This window comes from Heterocephalus glaber, unplaced genomic scaffold, assembly GCF_053883595.1.
Source record: "Heterocephalus glaber isolate CG9 unplaced genomic scaffold, H.glaber_assembly_v1.0 deba00001452, whole genome shotgun sequence".
NCBI classification, from domain to species: domain Eukaryota; kingdom Metazoa; phylum Chordata; class Mammalia; order Rodentia; family Bathyergidae; genus Heterocephalus; species Heterocephalus glaber.
Genome location: NW_028258302.1, coordinates 8,182,800 through 8,202,271, shown reverse-complemented (window position 1 = coordinate 8,202,271; position 19,472 = coordinate 8,182,800). Strand labels below are relative to the sequence as shown.

The 19,472-nt window shown below is 36.0% G+C and overlaps 1 protein-coding gene and 1 pseudogene across 12 annotated transcripts in view; one reads left to right on the top strand and one right to left on the bottom strand.

Annotated features, from left to right (window-relative positions):
- The window catches only part of Zmym4 (zinc finger MYM-type containing 4), a 171,752-nt gene that overhangs the window by 55,827 nt on the left and 96,453 nt on the right, over window positions 1-19,472 (top strand). For 11 of the 12 annotated variants that reach the window (XM_087215310.1, XM_087215309.1, XM_087215308.1 and 8 more), the window contains exon 2: window positions 9,439-9,484. The exons of the other annotated variant lie outside the window; for it this stretch is intronic. In XM_087215310.1, coding sequence (XP_087071436.1) covers window positions 9,439-9,484 — 46 coding nt within the window. The remainder of the gene's footprint in view (window positions 1-9,438; window positions 9,485-19,472) is intronic. 12 annotated transcript variants of the gene reach the window in all.
- Window positions 17,229-18,033, bottom strand: LOC110350452 (SKA complex subunit 2 pseudogene; annotated as a pseudogene).

The following is a 19,472-nucleotide window of genomic DNA, read 5'->3' as shown; positions in this document are numbered from 1 at the left end:
ATGAGGAAGTTTGGAGAAGCAGTTTATCTCTAAAAAATTTAACTTTTAAAGATCCATCTTGGGGCTGGGGATTTAGCTCAGTGGTTCTGGCGCCTGCCGCGCAAGCGCAAGGTCCTGAGTTCTATCCCCGGTACCAAAAAATAAAATAAAATAAATAAAAAAATAAAGATCCATCTTGCCCTCTCAGTTACAACTCCAGGATGTTTAAGCTTTTTACTGTAAAGAAGTTTTAAAATACTTGTTAACTAATAAAAATTATTTCTTTTTTTCAGCATTTATTGAATATCTGTTTTGTTTATAGATGCTAGGCTTACAGCAGTACAGAAGAATTAAAAGAATCTCCCTAGGTTAGTGTGATATTGTGATATAAGAAGTATTTTTTTTTTGTATCTGTCCCTGGTTCCTGGCACACTGCTACTAAAATCTTTGGCTTTTCCAGTCCATTGTGTGGTAATGGGGTGACTGGTGGCTAGAAGCCTTTGGGTAGCTTTCAGGATGGGGGCTGATCATCAGAGACATTATTAGAAGGCTGACTGTTGAGGTGATCATCAGTAGCCATTGATTTAACCAAAAACCCCACAGGACAGAGTTAATAGAGCTTCTTGATGGCTGATCACATGAAGGTACTGGGAGGGTAACATGCCTAGAGAAGGTGTTTAAGCTCTGTGCCCTGTCTTCTTACAGTACCTCACCGCATGCATCTCTTTCCACTGGTAGTCAGTATGTATTCATTGTAATAATGTTTATAATAAACCAATAAATATATGTGTTTCTCTGAGCTCCATGAACCATGGTAGTAAATCAAACCCTAATTTATAGATGGTTGTTTAGCAGCACCAATCATAATTTAGGGGTTGAGACTGGCATTTGAAGTGAAGGACAGTTTTGTAGGACTGAATTGTCATCCTTTGGGATGTGATATAAACTCTAGGTAGATGATAACAATCAAATTGGATATGCAATACCCAGTTGGTGTCCAGTGGAGAATTGCTTGTGTGGTGTTGGGGGGGAAATACTCCCATACATCTGATGACAGAAATGTTCTGAATTGTGACAGTGTAGGAGGATAAAAACAATTTGTTTTTTCCTTGAGCCAGCTAGATTACTTTTTGCCTGCCCTCTGACTTTGAGAAGCATGGAATTTCTAGTCTTTTACCAAGTCTTGATTTTATTTAGGTTCTCTTGAAGGAAACCAACTAGAATGGTTAATTTTTGTATAATTCTGAAGGCTTTGTATAAAAATAATTACTTATTGACTTTCCTAAAAGATAATTTCTAATGTGGGATTAAAACCCCTGAATTTTTTTAGCAAATTGGACTATAAAAGGAATGCATGGTACATCTTCAGAAATATGTATGATTATTTGGTTCCTTATAGGATACTCAACTTTGGAATAAAGTTTTTAGAGTTGCTATTATGGATACTTCTGCCACAGAAGTAAGGGAAACTGTAGTGAATTTTACTTTGTTCAGAAAGCGTGAAATTATGGGATCATAAAGAAGTTGTAACTTTAGCTCAGTCATGGAAGCTGGGTAGGCGTTAGCTTGAATTAAAACTGGAAGAACTGTATGTAATGGTAGGAATCGTTGAAACTAATTGAAAGGTTGAATGAGCTATAGGTCATTTGTAATAGCTAGAGTATCCAACACCTTGATCACTCAGAGATGAGTGATTATGAGATTTGAGGAGATTGATCAAGTTATGTAAAGTGCTTGAAAAAAGTGCAAGACAAAGCATGAGATTCCTGGTGTTAACTGCTAATTAGAATGGTTTGAAACCACTGTCCCAGGCTAAAAAATTTCATAATCAGGCAGTTGTTAGAAATAAAAACCTCAGATGGTTAATAACTGTATGGAAAGATTCTTACTCAAAATTAAAATGGGCTGGGAATGTAGCTCAGCAGCACAGCGCCTGCCTGGCAAGCATGAGGTCCTGAGTTCGATCTCCGGTACCAAAAATAAAAAATTTTAAAAAATTAAAATGTAAAATAAAACAAGAGAATGCTAATTGATAGTTATGAGTACAAGGGCCGGGGATTTAGCCCAGTGGTTCCGTCACCTGCCTTGCAAGCGCAAGGTCCTGAGTTCGATCCCCGGTATCCAAAAAAAAAAAAAAGGGATAGTTATGAGTATTAATGTTTTTTGGGGTTTTTTTTGGTGCTGGGGATCGAACTCTGGACCTTGCGCTTGCAAGGCAGGCGCTTGAATCACTGAGCTAAATCCCTGGTCCTATGAGTATTGATTGAATGTTTTTGTTGGGCAGCTTGGTAACATCTATCAAAAATTTAAATGTCTGTGTCCTTTAACCTACTGATTCCATTTCTTTCTTTTTTTTTTTTTGGTACCAGGGATTGAACTCAGGACCTTGCGCTTGCGAGGCAGGCGGTGGAACCACATTTCTTTCTTTTTTGAGACAATGTCTCACTGTGCAGTCCAGGATGACCTTGAACTGGCTATGTAGCTTAGACTGGCCTCTGGTGATCCTCTTGCCTCAGCCTTTTGAGTACTGGGATTTCAGCTGATTCTGTTTCTAGAAAGTAAACCTCTGGTTATACTTGTATATATAAGCCAACTTACAGGAAGACAGTTAAAATACAATATTTATGAAAATAATCTAGAAGCAACTTAAATGTCTATTAAAATATACCATAAATCTAAAGAGCCCCCCCACCCCTGTAAAGTGAAGTAGATCTCTGTATAAAGAGGGTCCAAGATACCTTTTTTACTCCTACTTACTGTTCAGATCTTAAGTGAAGGGATAGTTTCTTACTTTCTCTGACCCTTGTGTCTATTTGGCTGGGTTTCTCTTCATTCCATACTTAAAGAGTTCCATACCTGCAGAGTGTTTATATCTTAACTGTTCATTTTTTTAGCTTGTATTTGATTGATGTGTATTTTCCACATGAGAATAAGAATTGAGGTCTATTTTTTGCCCAACTTTTATTCCATAGTGTCTGTCATAGAGCATAGACTGAAAACATTTCTAAAAGGTACAAATGTAAGCAGTAGGAATGGAGAGTAAAAGATTTATTTAAAACATTAAGGTATTCAGAGATAGAAAAGATAGCTGTTCATGAATAGTTGAAGAAAGTGAGGGAAAACTCCCTAGTTTTGAGAGCTCTTGCCTCCACCCTTTGGATGTTTGGGGCTGCCACTAACTAAAATGAGAAGGGAAACAAAAGAATATGTTTTAGAGAGGAAGAAAATGAAGCATATTTTATATTTTCAGTCACTGCTTAACCGTTGAAAAATCTTAACTACTTTGTCTTTTTTTTTTAATTCATTAAGTTTATTGGTACATTTTAGGTATACAATATGATGACATTCATCATTGGGAATTTGTACCTATACATGATATATCTTGGTTCTTATTTTTTCTCCATTCCCCTGCCCTCCCTTCAACACTGTTTTGTCTTTTATTGACTTAACTGATTGTCAGTGGTGAACTCCAGTTCTTACAGTTAGTAAAAGCAGTTTGAGAATGTTACTCATCATCATGTTTAAGGAGTTCATAAAGTGTCAATGTATTTGTGTGGAGGATGGAAGAGGAAACTTTCTTTAACAAAAAAAAAGTATTTGTCCAGGAGTCTATGAATTTCTAATTGTGCTTTTTTTGGGAGGGAGTGCCTAGGGTGTGTAGGGGAACCCTCCCCAAATTAGGAGACTTGAGTAGTTAGGTTTTGTAAGTTAAAATATGTTGTATTCCCATCTCCCATTACTTAAGTTTTGAAATACAGAGAACTAGGTGTCATTTGTACAGTGCTTTTCTTTTATTTTAAACAAATAGGATAGATTTTTAAAAAGTGAAATGTTTTAATGAACCCTAATTTTTAAAACAGGGGAAGCATATCTTTTACTAGTATAGTAATAATAGTTAACTTTTATTGCCTATTTACACTTTGATGAGTACCATGCGAAATCCTTTTTGTGCTTTTTTTTCTTCACTCATCTTGACAAGCTAAGAAGTAGGTATATTTATATACATATTTTATGAATGAGGAAATTTAAGGCTAAAATTTTAAATAGCTGGTAAGTAGTAAGAGTTGAAATTTAAACTCAAGCAATTTGAGAATAGAGCCTATGGTTTTAATGTGCTGTGATAGCTTCTAATGATACATGAAGATTTATTTTGTTTATGTAGTTACATGTTTTAAAGCTGCTAGGTAGAAACTATGTAGCTGTGTTGCTGATTAAAAATTAAGTGGTTGGGGCCGGGGATTTAGCTCAGTGGTTTCGCCACCTACTGTGCAAGCGCAAGGACCAGAGTTCGATCTCCGGTACCCCCCCCCAAAAATTAAGTGGTATTTTAAATCAGTAGCCACATTCCTGTTTCTTTCTGGTCTCATAGCATTATGAAAACCACTGTCTATACAGAAGAGTTATTACAGATTTAAAATGAGAATATCATCTTGGCCTTTAAGTTCAATTAAATCTGTCACGAAACTTGAAGGATAAGTGTACAACTATTTATTTCTAAGCTAAATTAGAATATCCTTTTATCTAACTACTTTTTATAAATGGACAGATTGGACAGTCTTGGGGTATAAGTCATTAGTGGTGTGTATGCTTAGCATGGAAGAGACCCTGAATTCAATTCCTAGCACCTAGAGAAGAATAAAAAAAGCTCTAAAATACAGGCCAGATAAAGCAGTGTGTTAAAATGGTAAGTTTTTTTGTTAACCAACTGATGAGAGTATGGGCCAATCAGATGTTCTGGAATCTTCCCCAACATTTAATTGAGAGATACTTTATTATTCTCTGCTCGTACAAGGTTCCGTGTTCATCAACAGGTTTGAATTAAATAAAAGCAAAATAAATTATTTCAAAACTAGATTACTCCTGGATGCTCTGTCTTTTCAAGAAGCTCAAGTATGTGAAAAGATTTGCATTGAAATGATTACATACTTTATAGCACTAATTGCCCTTGAGAGGATTCTTTGTATTAAACATTTATTAATACGTTTTTAAGAGTTATTCTTTTAAAATTACTAGTATATGCCCACAACATCTCTGTAGTTAGTATTGTTTCAGTAGTGTCTTCCAGGTTTTCAAATACTTAAACATCATTGAAATGTACTTCTCTGTGTTTTAACAACAGTTATTTATAATTCACATACCATGAAATCCATCCATTTGATGTACCATTCAGTGTGTTTTAGTATACAGTTATCTTCCCTTACCTGAGGTTTAATTTTCTACAGTTTTCCATTCTGCAGTTTCAATCACCCATGATCGACTTGGGTAAATGAGAATTTCCAGAAATAAACGATTCATAGTATTAAATTGTTCACCATTCTACTATTATGAAGAAATTTCCTCATCCAGCTTTGTTCTGCCTGGGATGTGAATCCTTCTCTTATTTAGCATATCCATAATTTCAACACTTACCTGTCCAGTGTAGTTACTTGGATTATTGGGTAAAGTGCTTATAATCAATTAATTGTTACCTAGTAACCATATCACAGTGCCTATATAATTCACCTCATTTCATCTCATCACATAAGCATTGTTTCATCTTACTTCATCACAAGGATGAATATTATTACAATAAAAGATTAAGACCACATTCACATAACTTTTATTACATTATAATTGTTCTGTTTTATTTGTAGTAGCTGTCAGTTCCTTACTGTGCCTAATTTGTAAATGAAATTTTATCATAGGCATGTAAGAGTAGGGAAAAAGCATATTATATGTAGGGTTCAGTTCCATAACTTTCAGGCATCTATTGGGGGTCTTGAAAAGTATCCTCTGCTGATAAGGAGGAACTACTGTGTTCAGAGTTGTACATAGTATTAATAAAATTTTCCCTACCCACCTTAGCCTTAGATAGCCACTACTCTGTTTTTCCCTGTGGTTTTGAAATGTGTACCCTATGTCCAAAAGGGACTTTTATGTATATTATTGTGTCTCTTTGTAAGTAAACTTAAAAATCAGTGATCAAGAGGCAATGTGTTTTTGTTTTGAGAAGGAAGAAAGGAGGGAGAGAGGTAGGAAGACAAGTTTAGTTTTGAATTCAGAGAAGGAGATTTAATCCTGTAATCTTTTCCATTTGAGTATCTTCTAAAGTTTCACCAACCTGATTTTCTTCTTTCTCTGTAGGTTCTTCATTTGTTCTGAGCAGTCATCAGCTGCTTGCTCCTCATTCTTCCTGTCCCCATGCCCATGGCTCTTCTCCTTTCTCTGCACCCCCCACCCCCCTGTTTTTTTTCTTCTGGGGATTGAACCTAGGGCCTTTGCACTGAGTTACACCTCCAGCCATTTTTCTGTTTTTTATTTTGAGACAAGGTCTCTGTAATTCCCCAGACTGTAGCTCAACTTGCCATCGTCCTTTCTTAGCCTCCCAAAGTAGTAGAATTACAGGCATTTGCCATCGTGCCCAGCATTAGATGCTGTTTCTTTCGTCCAGTATACTTTCAATCACTTTTCATTGTCATTTTGTTAAATAATTTTCATATGAAATTGTGAATGTCTGAGTTATTTGTTTCCTCTTTAGAACACTGTTAAAAATTGATCTTTTGAGGCCGGGGATTTAGCTCAGTGGTTCTGGTGCCTGCCTCACAAGCACAAGGTCCTGAGTTTGATCCCCGGTACCAAAAAAAAAAATTGATCTTTTGTGTTCCAGTTTACAGAGATGTTGGGATATTAATGCTCTTTCATTTAGAATAGAATCTGATCTTTGTCAGGAGTTAGGTTTAATAATCAGCTTTTAAGGGGAAATGACATATAGTCCCTTAAAGCATCCATAAAGTGTAGTCATACTATGTCTTGGTAATACTGTGTCAGTTACTTTTCTCTTGTTGCTGACAAAATATCTGACACGCACAGTTGGAGGGGAAAAGTTTATTTGGCTTACAGTTTGTAGAGCTTTTAGTTCATAGTCCCCAAGACAGGGATGACAAACAGGCCTTGAAGAAAAGAAATAGCATGGCACACCCAAGGTAGCAAAGGCAACAAGAGGAACTTAACAGTGTCTCCCTGCCCCTTTTATCTTATTCAGACTACTTAGTGTGGGTAGCACTCACATCCTTTTTTTTTTTTTTCTTTTGTGGTACGGGGGATTGAACTCAGGACCTTGGCTTGTGAGGCAGGCGACCACACCACTGAGCTAAACACTCACACCCTTAATCCTAGTGCCCTTCAGCCTAGCATTGCATCATGAATCAATTCCAGCTTCACACACTCTAGATCAAGCGTATGACCACGTGAGGCTTTGTGGGGACATCTAGACCCAGCCATAACAAATACCATCCCTGTAATTTTTTTTCCCTTTAGAATGTGCAAGATTGTAATTTGGTTAAGTCAGGTAAAGTGTCCAAGAACAAAGTCAGGTAAAGTGTCCAAGAACAGTATTGTTTAAAAAATATATAATCTTTCTTTTAAGTGGTTAGGTTTCCCATCAGTGAGCAAGTCCTTTCATGAATCACACTTTCCATTTCCCTTTTATTCCAGAGCATAGCCAATTAGTGCAATGGTAGGTGGATTTGTCTTCACTATTTGTTTCCTTTTCTTTCCTTTTTTTTTCTTTTTTTTTGGTAACAGGGATCAAACTTGGGACCTTGCGCTTTCGAGGCAGGCACCAGAACCACTGAGCTAAATCCCCGGCCCCTTTTCCTTTCCTTTTTAATGCTTATATAGTTGAATTCAGTTGAGTTAAATGATTAGTCATCTATAATATATATCTTAATTCTTCCTTTTTGTTTTGGAATTTTGAAATTCACTAGAATATATCCTTTTTAAAAAATTGTCTCTTTGGTATTGGGCAGGTCCATTCGATCTTAAATATTCATGTTTTCAGTTTAGAGAATTTTTCTTCTATTATTCTACTTCACAGTTCTCTTCTTTCAGAGTGCCTTTGAAATTGCTAGTAAGCCTAATGGTTCGATCTTCCATGTCACATAAATTATCTTTTCCAACTTTCTGTCCTTTTGTTTTGAAATTGATGAGGAGTTTTGTTATTGGAGCAGTCATTTTTTTTCTTTCCAAAAGATTTCTCATTATATCCTCATGGCCACATGTATTTATTAATATTCTCTCCCCCTTCCTTCCCTCTCTTCCTTTCTTTCTGCATCTGTATCCTCTCAGATTTTTCAGGTTTAACTTAAAATACTTTCTAGAAGTTTCTTTTCTGTAAATGACGTGTTTCATTCTGGATTGGTTTTGTCATCAGCTACAGTGGTCAGTTGTCTTTTGTAAGATGGAAACCGTGCATCTATTAGTTATTAACTTAAAGTGAAAGTTTATTACAGAAAAGAAATACATCTGCCTACCTTACAGGTTGAGTAGTTAGTTTTGAGAAGCAAGACAGGTTACTTCATGTGCAGAGCATCCCATACATAGAAAGGACAGCAGAGCTGGCTACTTCACAGAGAGCTTGTGCACAAAGAATGCGTTTCATTTGTATGAGGTCTCAAAAGTATATTATTATTTTTTTTTTTAAAGAAGAGATGGAGGTCTCTGGACTGGTTAGAGTTTAGTTCCTATACAGTGAAGTTTAGGGTCAGCTCACCAATTCATTGTCATTTTTGCTTACACTTTGTTTTGCATTGGTTTGATCTAGTCTATTCACATACTCCTCTTTTTTATCTGAAGGAATTCAGCTACTTGCTCAGCCTCATTTACTCCCCCTCTATTTTTTTTTTTTTTGGTACTGGGGATCAAACTTGGGACCTTGCGCTTTTGAGGCAGGCGGCGGAACCACTGAGCTAAAGCCCCAGCCTCCTTCCCTCTTTTAGTTTGTAGGTAGAGTTTCCTATGCTTTACTTTCTTTCCCCCTGCTCTCGGTTTTAAAGGTCCACAATTACCTCCGACTTGATTCTATTTCTCTTTTAGACCGTAACATACTCAAAAGGAACCATCCCAGGAACATGGTCCACTTATTTTAAGAGCAGCAGATTTGTGGCTTTACCCTGAGAACAGCAGCTATTATTTCTAATAGTTTGGTTCAGTTTTGGTAAGAAGTTTTGCATAGTTCTCCATAAGTGTTAGTAAATTTTTAATAAATGCTGGCTATGTTTATTATTATTACAAATATCCTTTTTTTTTGGTAATGTAAGAATAATTAAAAAACTATGAGGAACTATGCCCAGTGCTGCATGCCTACAAGTTCCAGGGTAGTCTGTGCATCTTATCAAGAGACCCTTTCTCAGAAATTAAAAAGAAAAAGAAAAAAAAGATTTTGGGTTCAGCTCAGAGCTAAATCTCCCATACCACCAAAAAGAAAAGAAAGAAAAGGATGTAATTTATCTCTTGGTTTTTGGATTGCGTTCTTTGGTCTGCAGACTATTTTTGTTCTTCCTCAATTTTATTTTCTTCTATTTGGAAATATTTTTGTGTTCTGGTATATGTACATAATTTGGCTTGGGAGGCTGTGAACTATGATCGAAAAGTATGAGAGTAACGTTACTTTTCTATTTTTTTTTGTTTTTGCCTTTTCAGTTTGAACAGAAAAGTGGTGCAGTTTTTGATGAAATTGTAGAGAACTGTAAGTACCATTTAAGAAAAATAATCTCTTTTAGATAGATGTAAGTATATATACAGCATTTACTTACCTATTAGAGTTTAATTCAGGCTGATTTATGTGATGGTCCCTTTTGATTTAGTCTAGATCTCTTCACATCCCCTTAGTACTTTTAGTAGGTTAATATGAATTTTGAGATGCTTTCTTTTTTCAGTATTTTATTCTTGTTATTAATGTGTTGAAACACAACACTTTGTCAGTGTGAATCATAAATGATTATGCTTACCAATTTTAAAGATTTCTACTTTGTTTACAGTCTAGCTTTTAGATTCTTTCTGTTACAGCATTTAAGTTTTATTTCTTATGATTATAAAAGTAATACATGCAATTTACAATATAGAAATGAATAAAAGGAGAAAGTAAACACTTTTTTACCATTTCTCCAAAGATAACCAGTTTTGCAAGTTTAATATATATCTTTCCAGACTTTTTTCTATGAAAGCATGTATATATGTGTGTATATATGTTTGTGTATATGCACTTAAGTATGGTGTATAGGGGTTTACATGTATGTGCAGGGATGAAGAATACCATTCTTGGCTTTTTTCATTCATCTGCATAAACATTTTTCTGTGTCAGTGGGTAAAGACCTATTGCATTCTTTTTAATGGCTACTCGTATTTTATTGTATGGCTGTATCATAATTTAACCAACTTCCTCTTTTATATGTGTGTAAGTTATATTGTTCTTCATTATTATAAACGATACTCTTTGTATATGTTTTCCTATACACATCTTTATTCGCTTTTGGAAGTCTTTCTCTAGGATAAATTAGAAGAGTAGACTTGATGACTCATGAAAAGATGTATGTGTACTTGTTTATGGAGGGTAAATTTTGTCAGGTGGAATTCTTAATGATAATATACATTTATTTTCTTGTTTTCCTTTTAAAATGTTCTACCAGTAGGATCTGTGAGGGTCTTTTTCTTTGGCATTAGTTTGGTAATGTTTTTGTAAACCACAGTCAAGTAATTTTTTTTTTGGTACCGGGGATCGAACTCAGGTCCTTACGCCCCAGGCGAAACCACTGAGCTAAATCCCCGGCCCAGTCAAGTAACATTTTGTAACTTAATATTGAGAGATAACTAGTTCTTCTCATTATCAGTGGATTTAGTTATTTGATATTCATTTCATTGCAGACAACAAAATAGACTAGCTAGCTTATCTAACAGAAACATTTTAGATGTATATTAGGTTACTTCTCAGAATTTAGGCTGGAGATAAAGAATAAATTTCCTCTAGGGTACTCAACAGAACATCATGGGCCTTTCTTTACAGTGCTAATCAGAAAGCAGTTATATTCAGTAACTTTTAATCTTTTTTTAAATTTCAAGTTCCTAAGAGAAGGATTATGATTGGGTCACCTTGTCAGGAAAACAAGGCCAGGCAATAAAACATAGGCATTAGAACATAATTTCTTTGTTACTCCTTATTTTCACCAAATAATTTTTGAATATTTATTCTTGGCATACCTTTGCCGAATTCTGTATATTGGTAGTAGAAATGAACCAAATAGGTTTTGGATGTGAGGGCCATCTGGCTGTGACTTCTGTCACCCCATTGATTGCCAGGGTTGATATGGCTGATATGGCTGGCTAGGTGGGTGTGTTCCCTTTCTCCCATCACTGCTCCATGTGCTTCCCTCCCGAAGCTGTGTGCTTGATCAAAGAGGACGACCATCCCTGATAGAGGAGGACTGTTTCCTCAGTCAAGGATATATGAGTAGCTAGGTGCATTCATTCACCTGCTAGAACCTCCAGACAAGCTCCCAAATAGGTTTTTAATGAAGGTTTTAATCTGATGCTTTACCTGTTAGGTTGTTTAAGTAATAGCAGTCTTAAAGAGGGAACAAGATTCCCACTATGGCTTAAAGCTGTAACCAAGCTGCTGTAGTTGTGGCCCTGCTCCTGACATAGGGTTAATATTTCTGATGCATAATGTTTTTACTCCATTCTTTCAAATATCATTAAGCTGGAGGAGTAGAGATGCCAGCACTCCCCCCTCCTCTCAAGTTGGAGTTTACAGGCAGAGACTTTATATGAAATGTTGGATGCAAATGTTAAAATAAGGGTTACCCTTGTGCCCCATGTGGTGCCTCATGCCTGTAATCCCAGCACTTAAGAGGCTGAAGCAGGAGGACCAGCCTGGGCTACATAGTGAGTTTAAGGCCACCCTGAACTACAAAGTGAGACCCTGTGGCCAAGAAAAAAAAAAAAGGGTTACCATTTATCTCCTCCATTCCGACACTTTGTTATTAAAAGAATATTGAAAACTCTAGAGGCAGAGGAGGAGAGACTGGTATCTCTCCCTGAAGATGATTCAGGAATATAGACACTTTGTGCAGGAGTGATAAGGGCATGTTTATTCATGTGTTGTTGGGCATTTGAATTGTTTCTACTTCTTGGCTGTGGTGAATAATGCTGCAGTGAACATGGGTATATAAATATTTTGTTGTACTGCTTTCAGTTTTTTCAAATGAATTTCAGAAGTGTGATTCCTTGATCACATGGCAATTCTCTTTTTTAGGCCTTATTTCTATAGTGGTTATAATGTTTCACAATTCCATCAGTGATGTTAGAGAATTTATTTTTTTTTCTTTTTTGGGATTCACACTGAGCTGTATCTCTAGCCTTTTTTCAGTGTTTTATTTTGTCACAGGATCTTGCTAAGTTATCAGGTTGCTGAGGCTGGGCTCAATTTTGTGATCTTCCTTCCTGCCTCAACCTTCCAGAATTGTGGGATTACAGTCATGTGCTTTATGCCTGGCCTTTTCTGTGGTTTTGATAGTGTCCATTCTAATGAGTAGGATGGTGTTATCTCATTGTAGTTTGATTTGCATTTCTCTAATGATTAGTGATGTTGACCTTTGTTGTTCTTTTCTTTTTTTTTTTTTTTTTGGTACTGGGGATCGAACTTGGGTCCTTGCACTTGCACATCAGGCGGCGAAACCACTGAGCTAAATCCCTGGCCCTGTTGTTCTTTTCATTTACTTGTTTTTTGTGACAGGGTCTCATGTAGATCAGGCCAGCCTGGTACTTGATGTACAGAAGTTTTCAAATTTGATATGGCCTATTTATCTAGTTTTGTTTTTGTTACTTGTGCTTTTGGTGACATATCCAAGAAATCATTGACAGTTGCAGTATCATGAAGCTTTTCCTGCATGTTTTCTTCCAAGGCTTTTTTTGGTTTGTTTTAGGTCTTTACATTTAAAATATTATTAGCCAAGTGTGGTAACCCCACACCTGTAATCCTAGCACTTGGAAGGCTGAGACAGGAGAATCATCACTAGTTCAAGGACTGTCTGGGCTATGTAGTGAGTTCAAGGCCATTCTGATCTATAGAGCGAGACCCTGTCTCCAAAAAAAAAAAAAAATTATAATGGGGAGTTATTTTTGTGGTACTGGGGATTGAATACAGGGCCTTGCACATGTTAGGCAAGCACTCTTCTACTGAGCTATGTCCCCAGCCCTAAAATACATTACATCTTAAAAATATATTCTGTTCTCTATAGATTTCTTGACCTTTCTAGTTTTTATTAATTATAAGACTTTTCCTCTGAACATTCTTGTATATGTGTTCTTTTTTTTTTTTGGTACCGGGGATTGAACTTGGGTCCTTGTGCTTGCACAGCAGGCGGGGAAACCACTGAGCTAAATCCCCGGCCCTCTTGTATATGTGTTCTGATATGTTAAGTATTGTGTGGAATTCAAGGTAAGATTTATTTCTTGTGGATCTCTGGCTAAAACAGGTATAAAATCCATTGCTCTGGGGCAGGGGTTGGCAAACTTTTTTATTAAAGAGTCAGATAGGGCCGGGGATTTAGCTCAGTGGTTTTGCCACCTACTGCGCAAGCTCAAGGACCTGAGTTCCATCCCTGGTACCAAAAAACAAAGAGAGATAGTAAAAATTTAGATTGTAGGTTATATTGTTTGTGTTGCAGCAATTCATCCATGTGTTTTTTTCCCCACAAAACAGCCATAAGACTATATATAAATGAATTACTGTGTTTCCAGTAAAACTTTAGTACATTGAAATTTAGCACCTGGGGAATACAAAAACAACAGGTGGCTCTTGGCATAGTTTACCTCCCCCTGTTCTAGGGTATATATGAGAAGGCAAGTACTTAGGTCTGAGGTATGTAAATTTATAATTTTTCAAGAATGCAGAACTTAATTTCTAAGTAGTTCTATCCATTTGCACTTTTATCATTGATTAAAGCTGTCATTAATACATATGACCAGCCCTTGATTTGTCACACTTTTAAACTTTTGTCAGTATGGGGAGATATAACATGTAATTCATTTCTTTGTTTTTCTTTCTCTGTCTCTGTCTCTCTCTCTTTTGGTACCAGAGATCGAACTCGGGACCTTGTGCTTGCGAGGCAGGCACCGGATTCATTTTCTTTTAAATTTGTAGTTTCTTGATTAATAATTATTAATAATTAATAGTTTAGTTAAACATGTTTTCATAATTATTGGCCATCTTTTTATTACTGTTGTGAAGTGACTTCAGTTAAATTTATGGCCTCCTTGCTGTAGAGTTGACTTTTTTTTCTATTGAATTATAACAGTTCTTAAATATTGCAAACAATTTATTATAGAGTGTGCAAATATTTCTCATAATTTATGTCTTTATATTTTTATAGTCTTTGCATATGAAGTTAGTTTTAATACAGTTGAATGATAATTTATATTAGTCTTATGATTCCCCACCCTTCTCATTTTATTTTGGAAAAACATTTCTTAGCCTGAGATAAAAAAGATCAGTTATATTATTAACTGTTTATTGGTTTTGTCTTTCACAAGTAGCTGTTGAAGTACCCTAGATTATAATTTTTTCCGGTACTGGGGATTGAACTTAGGACCTTGTGCTTGCCAGGCAGGCATGCCACTGAGCTACAACCCCATCCCTAATAATTTTTTATATGGTGTGTAAGACTCCTTTTTTTAGTGACCTGAAAAGCTACTCTATGATGTATCTCTGGGCTTTTTTTCTCATTTGCAGATAATGCCCCATTGAACTCTTTGTTTATTCCCTATATTGTTTTAATTAATTTTGTTATGTAATATCTTGATTATGTGATGGAATACATCGCCGAAAATTATTCTTTAGGATTGTTTGTCTCTATTTGTGTCCTTATTCATGTCATAAATGTCTTGCTGTTCTTAAGAAAACAAAATCACATAAAAACTACTAGAAATTTGATTAGAATTGTTTTGAATGTGTAGATTAATGAAGTGACATGGTTATGACATTGAGTCTTTTGATCCATGAACTTATATCCTTGTTTAAATCTTTAATGCCTTTTAATAAAAATTTATAATTTACCCTATAAAAGATTATTATGGCACTTCTTTATTTTATATTTTAGCATTGAAGTTTTATTTAATTAAGTAAAAAAAAATTTTTTTTTTGGTACCAGGGATCAAACTCAGGTCCTTGCGCTTGCCCAGCAGGCGGCGAAACCACTGAGCTAAATCCCTGGCCCTTAATTTATATATTGGATAAAATTGGTGCCCACTCTTTTGGCTCCAGATGGGTAGCCTATTGTGCTAACATATGTAATTCTTACCTAAATAATTTTTCATCACTGAACTAAATTAGCACTTCTACGATATTAAGTTATATATATGTCTAGTTTTAGAATTTCTACTTTGTTCTTGTTAATATATTTATATTGATACCATATTGATTTTATTACATACTGTATTTGGTTTGAGTTTTTTGGCTACCATATTTTTATTGGACTGACATTATAGATAGGCATTTATCAACTGAAGCAGTCCACCTTGTTGGTTGTTTTTTGAGACAAGATTTTACTCTGTTGCCCAGGCTGGCCTCCAAATCCCTGGTCTCAGGCTAACCTCATGTACCCAGCACCCAGGTTATTTTTTGTAATTTTAAGCTTTTCATTATGCCATTTGTTTAAGTTAGCTTTCCATTGCTGTGACAATATACCTGAGAAAAATCAAGTGAAAGAAGGAAACATGTAGTTTGGCTCACAGTTTCAGAAATTTCACTCCATGGTTGACTGGCTGCATTGCTTGTGGAACTGTGATGAGGCAGAACATAATGCTGGAAGTGCAAGGTGTAGCAAAGCTCCTCACCTCATAATAGCAGCAAAGTACAGAGGGAGGAGAGGTAGTGGGGAGCATGGAAGGGGGAGGCAAGATAAACTTACTGCAACTAGGACTTACCTCCCAATAATGTTTCCATCATCTCCCAATAATGTCATCAAATTATGAGTCTGTTATCTTAGTTATTTTCTTGTTGCTGAGACAAAATATCTGACACCCATAAGTTAAAGGAAGAAAGGTTTATTTTAGTTCAGAGTTTGTAGAGGTTTCAGTACATAGTCTGGTGGCTCCAAGGCAGGCTGGCATGACACAGGGCCATGGCAAAGGAGAAATAGTCCATGGTGTGGCAGGCAGGAAGCAGCAGCAGCAACAGTAAGCCTGCCTTTCCCTTTTATTGGATCCAGGCTATAAGCGTGTTTGTTGGTGCCCCCACCACACCCAGGATGGGCCATGCCTTATCTACTTCCAGAATGATGCTAAACCAATCAGTGGACTAATTCAGTACCACATACCCTTAATCCAGCCACCTCCAAGAGGCCCCATCTATGAGTGCATGATGCTGGGGTGGGGGTGGGAGGAACGACACATCTAGATGCAAGTCATAGCATCCATCAGTGGACTAACCCATTAATGAGATTAAAGACCACATTATTCAATCACTTCTCAGATGCTCCACATTTGGACATTGCTGCATTGTGGATTAACCCTTCAACTAGCCTTTGCGGGGGACATTTCAGAGCCAAACCTAAAGCACCTAAATTTTAACATTTTATACAGAAGAAAGTTTAGTGTGTGGTGAAATGCATGTCTAGCATGAGGCCCTGGGCTCAATCCCCAGCACAGGGGGAAAAATTGGAATTAAAATTGAAGACTGCATATACTTAATTCTTTTTTTCCCCAATATTGGAGATTGAACCCATGGCCTTAACACTGAGCTATAAGTTGCTTAGGCTGGTCTCAATCTCATGATTTTAAGTCTATAAGTTACCCGGGCTGGTCTCAATGTTGGGATTTTTCTGCCTCAGCCTCTAGGCGGGCTGGGATTACAGTGATATGCCTAGTTTGAATCAGTATTTTCATTATGTCTTTGTATTAAGGACAGGCACATCTTATCATACAGATCTTGTTTTATGTCATTTGTTGAAATTTTTATTTTCATGTAATAGATATTATAGTTTTTTTTTTTTGGTACCGGGGATTGAACTCGGGTCCTTGTGCTTACGCAGCAGGCGTCGAAACCACTGAGCTAAATCCCCGGCCCCTATTATAGTTTTTGTTATCATTTATTCCTAAGTAATTTGTTACCTTTTAAAGTAGAAATTAAAAAAATTTCGAGGTTTTTATTGCAAGAAAAATCTAAAAAGCTTCTATAATTCTTAATAAATCTAGTAGGCTTTAAAATAAAGTCTGCTCATGATATAATAAAATCCTATCATATAAAAGAATTTTCCCCCAGTGACTGCTTAAATTATGTAGTTTCATTGTTTTTGCTAAAATTTATAGTAGTTTATAAATAACAGTCAAGGTAATAGTCACTTAGTAGCTCCTGATTCCACTTAAAATAGTTCTTTTCCTTTCCTTCCCTTCTATGCACTGCTGAAGATCAAACCAAGGGTATCATGCAGGGTAACAGCCACTGAACTATGTCCCCAGCCTTTAAAGTGCTTTTTGTGTTTTGTCATTTGAGGCAATTTTTTTTCTTTTTTCTTTTAAATGTATAAATATTCTTTTATGATAGGCCAGAACATCTATTATCCCAACAATACAAAAAGAAAATAGATGCAAATTAGTATTAAAGGACTTCTTACCTAAAATTACAAAACTAAGATAAGGTATAGATATTTAAATCCTTTTATTTCCATTTCATCCTTTGGCTGAACTTTGTTAATATAATATCTGCTCTTGTTAATCCTCCTCTTATGAAAGGCATCACGACCCTGTCTCTCAAGCCCAACCTCCTCTTCCTCCTTTACCAGCCCCCCACCTCTGCTCATGAACTGTTAACAACACATCTTCCTGTATTTCTTTGGAATTAATCTCTTTGTAATTACAGTTCCCTTTTGCAATTCCATTTCCTCATAAGTGTGACATGTGAGATTTTAATTGCTCTGTCACAGTTTTTTCTTCTTCAGTGATGATAACTCCACATCAGTATGCTTTTGTAGTTCTTGTATCATGGCCATAGTCTTATTCAAAGTAGTATAAATACGGCTCTTGGTCTCTTTCTGGTCAATAGCAGCGGGTTTAAAACGTGCATACAAAGTTTGGTATTGAGACTTTATAGCTGACAATTCCTTTAAGAGTGTAACTGGATTTTTCTCGCCTGCTGAATCAGGATGATTAGTCTTGGTTTCATATTCCAGGCTGTACTGAATGTAATCCAGATCAGTCAGCTTTCTGGAACATCATTTCCAGTTTATCCACCTCCTCCTTCATGTTGAATAGTTAACATAACTCAGACCGTGGCGGCGCTTAAGCTGCAAACCTTACTAGCACTGAGGATGTCTATTGGACAGCTGTCATTCAACATCTTGCACTCATTGGCTCTTCTATTTCACCAGCGCCCGCCCATTGGAGACTGGGTAACGCCCTTCTGGATGAAACAATTTCCTCTTGGACAAAGACACAAAACGCTGCAGGGCGATTGGCTGATGTACATATTTTTTTTACTATTGGCTGCCCTCTATTTTCTACGGTCAAGCTCCGCAGAGAAGAGCTTGCTATTGGAGCATTCAGAAGAAGAAGCAACCAATTACACGAAAGCTTCCACTGTTCTTTTTTCTTGATTTCTGTCAAATAGGCTTAGGTTTTATTGCATTTTAAAGAAAATATATCCTCATTCTTTTTTCTTCATTATTTTGGTGCTGAACACTGAATCCAGGGCTTCGCATGTGCTAGGCAGACACTCTACTACTGAGTTAAATCCTCACCCCCTCTCATTCTGTCTTAAGGAATGACAGGGATATTAGTCTTTGTATATTGTTAGCTTCTATTGGCTATTTTCTGAAAGATTTTCCCGATAAAGTTTGTGTAAGACTAGGGTGATAGTGTTGTTAAATTTTTTATGAACTTCAACAGGAAACCATCTGAGCTTGGAGATTTCTTGTTCTGCAATTTTAAAAATTGTTTTTAATTTAAATTATGAATTCAAATTAATGAGATAATGTTAGTCAAATTGTGTTTCATCTTGTGTTTGTTTAGGTAGGTTATATTTTTTCAAAGAATGTATTAATTTTAGGCAATCTCTTTGTCTTTTGTAATATACTATAGCTATGTTAGTGGCGAATGCCTAGTGGCATTTCATTGTGGCTTTAATTTATATTATTCGGATAACTAATGGTGCTGAGCATCTTTTCAGTGTATTTATTGACCTTTCCTAAACTCTTTTTTTTTTGGGTACTGGGGATCGAACTCAGGTCCTTGTGCTTGTGCAGCAGGCGACGAAACCACTGAGCAAAATCCCAGACCCCCTAAATGCTTTTTCATGACGCATGTGTTCATTTCCCATTTTTATTTTTTTAATTTTTTAATTTTTTAATTTTTTAATTTTTTATTTTTATTTTTTAAAATTTAAAAAAAATTTTTTAAATTATTTTTTTCCCATTTTAAAATTTGTTGTTTTTCTTTATTATCAAATTTTAAGGTTTCTTTATATAGTTTAGATACAAATCTGTCAAAAAGACTGATAGAAATAGAGGGGCTATCTCTATGTTTTCACCTGTCTGTGTCCATTTATCTGTCTCCATATACATCCATCCATCCATCACTTTGAAGGTTTCCTTTTTTCATTTTAATGATAGTCATTTGAGAAGGATCCCAGCACTTTGGAAGGCTGAGGCAGGAGGGTTACAAGTTCAATCCTTTCCTGTACAATT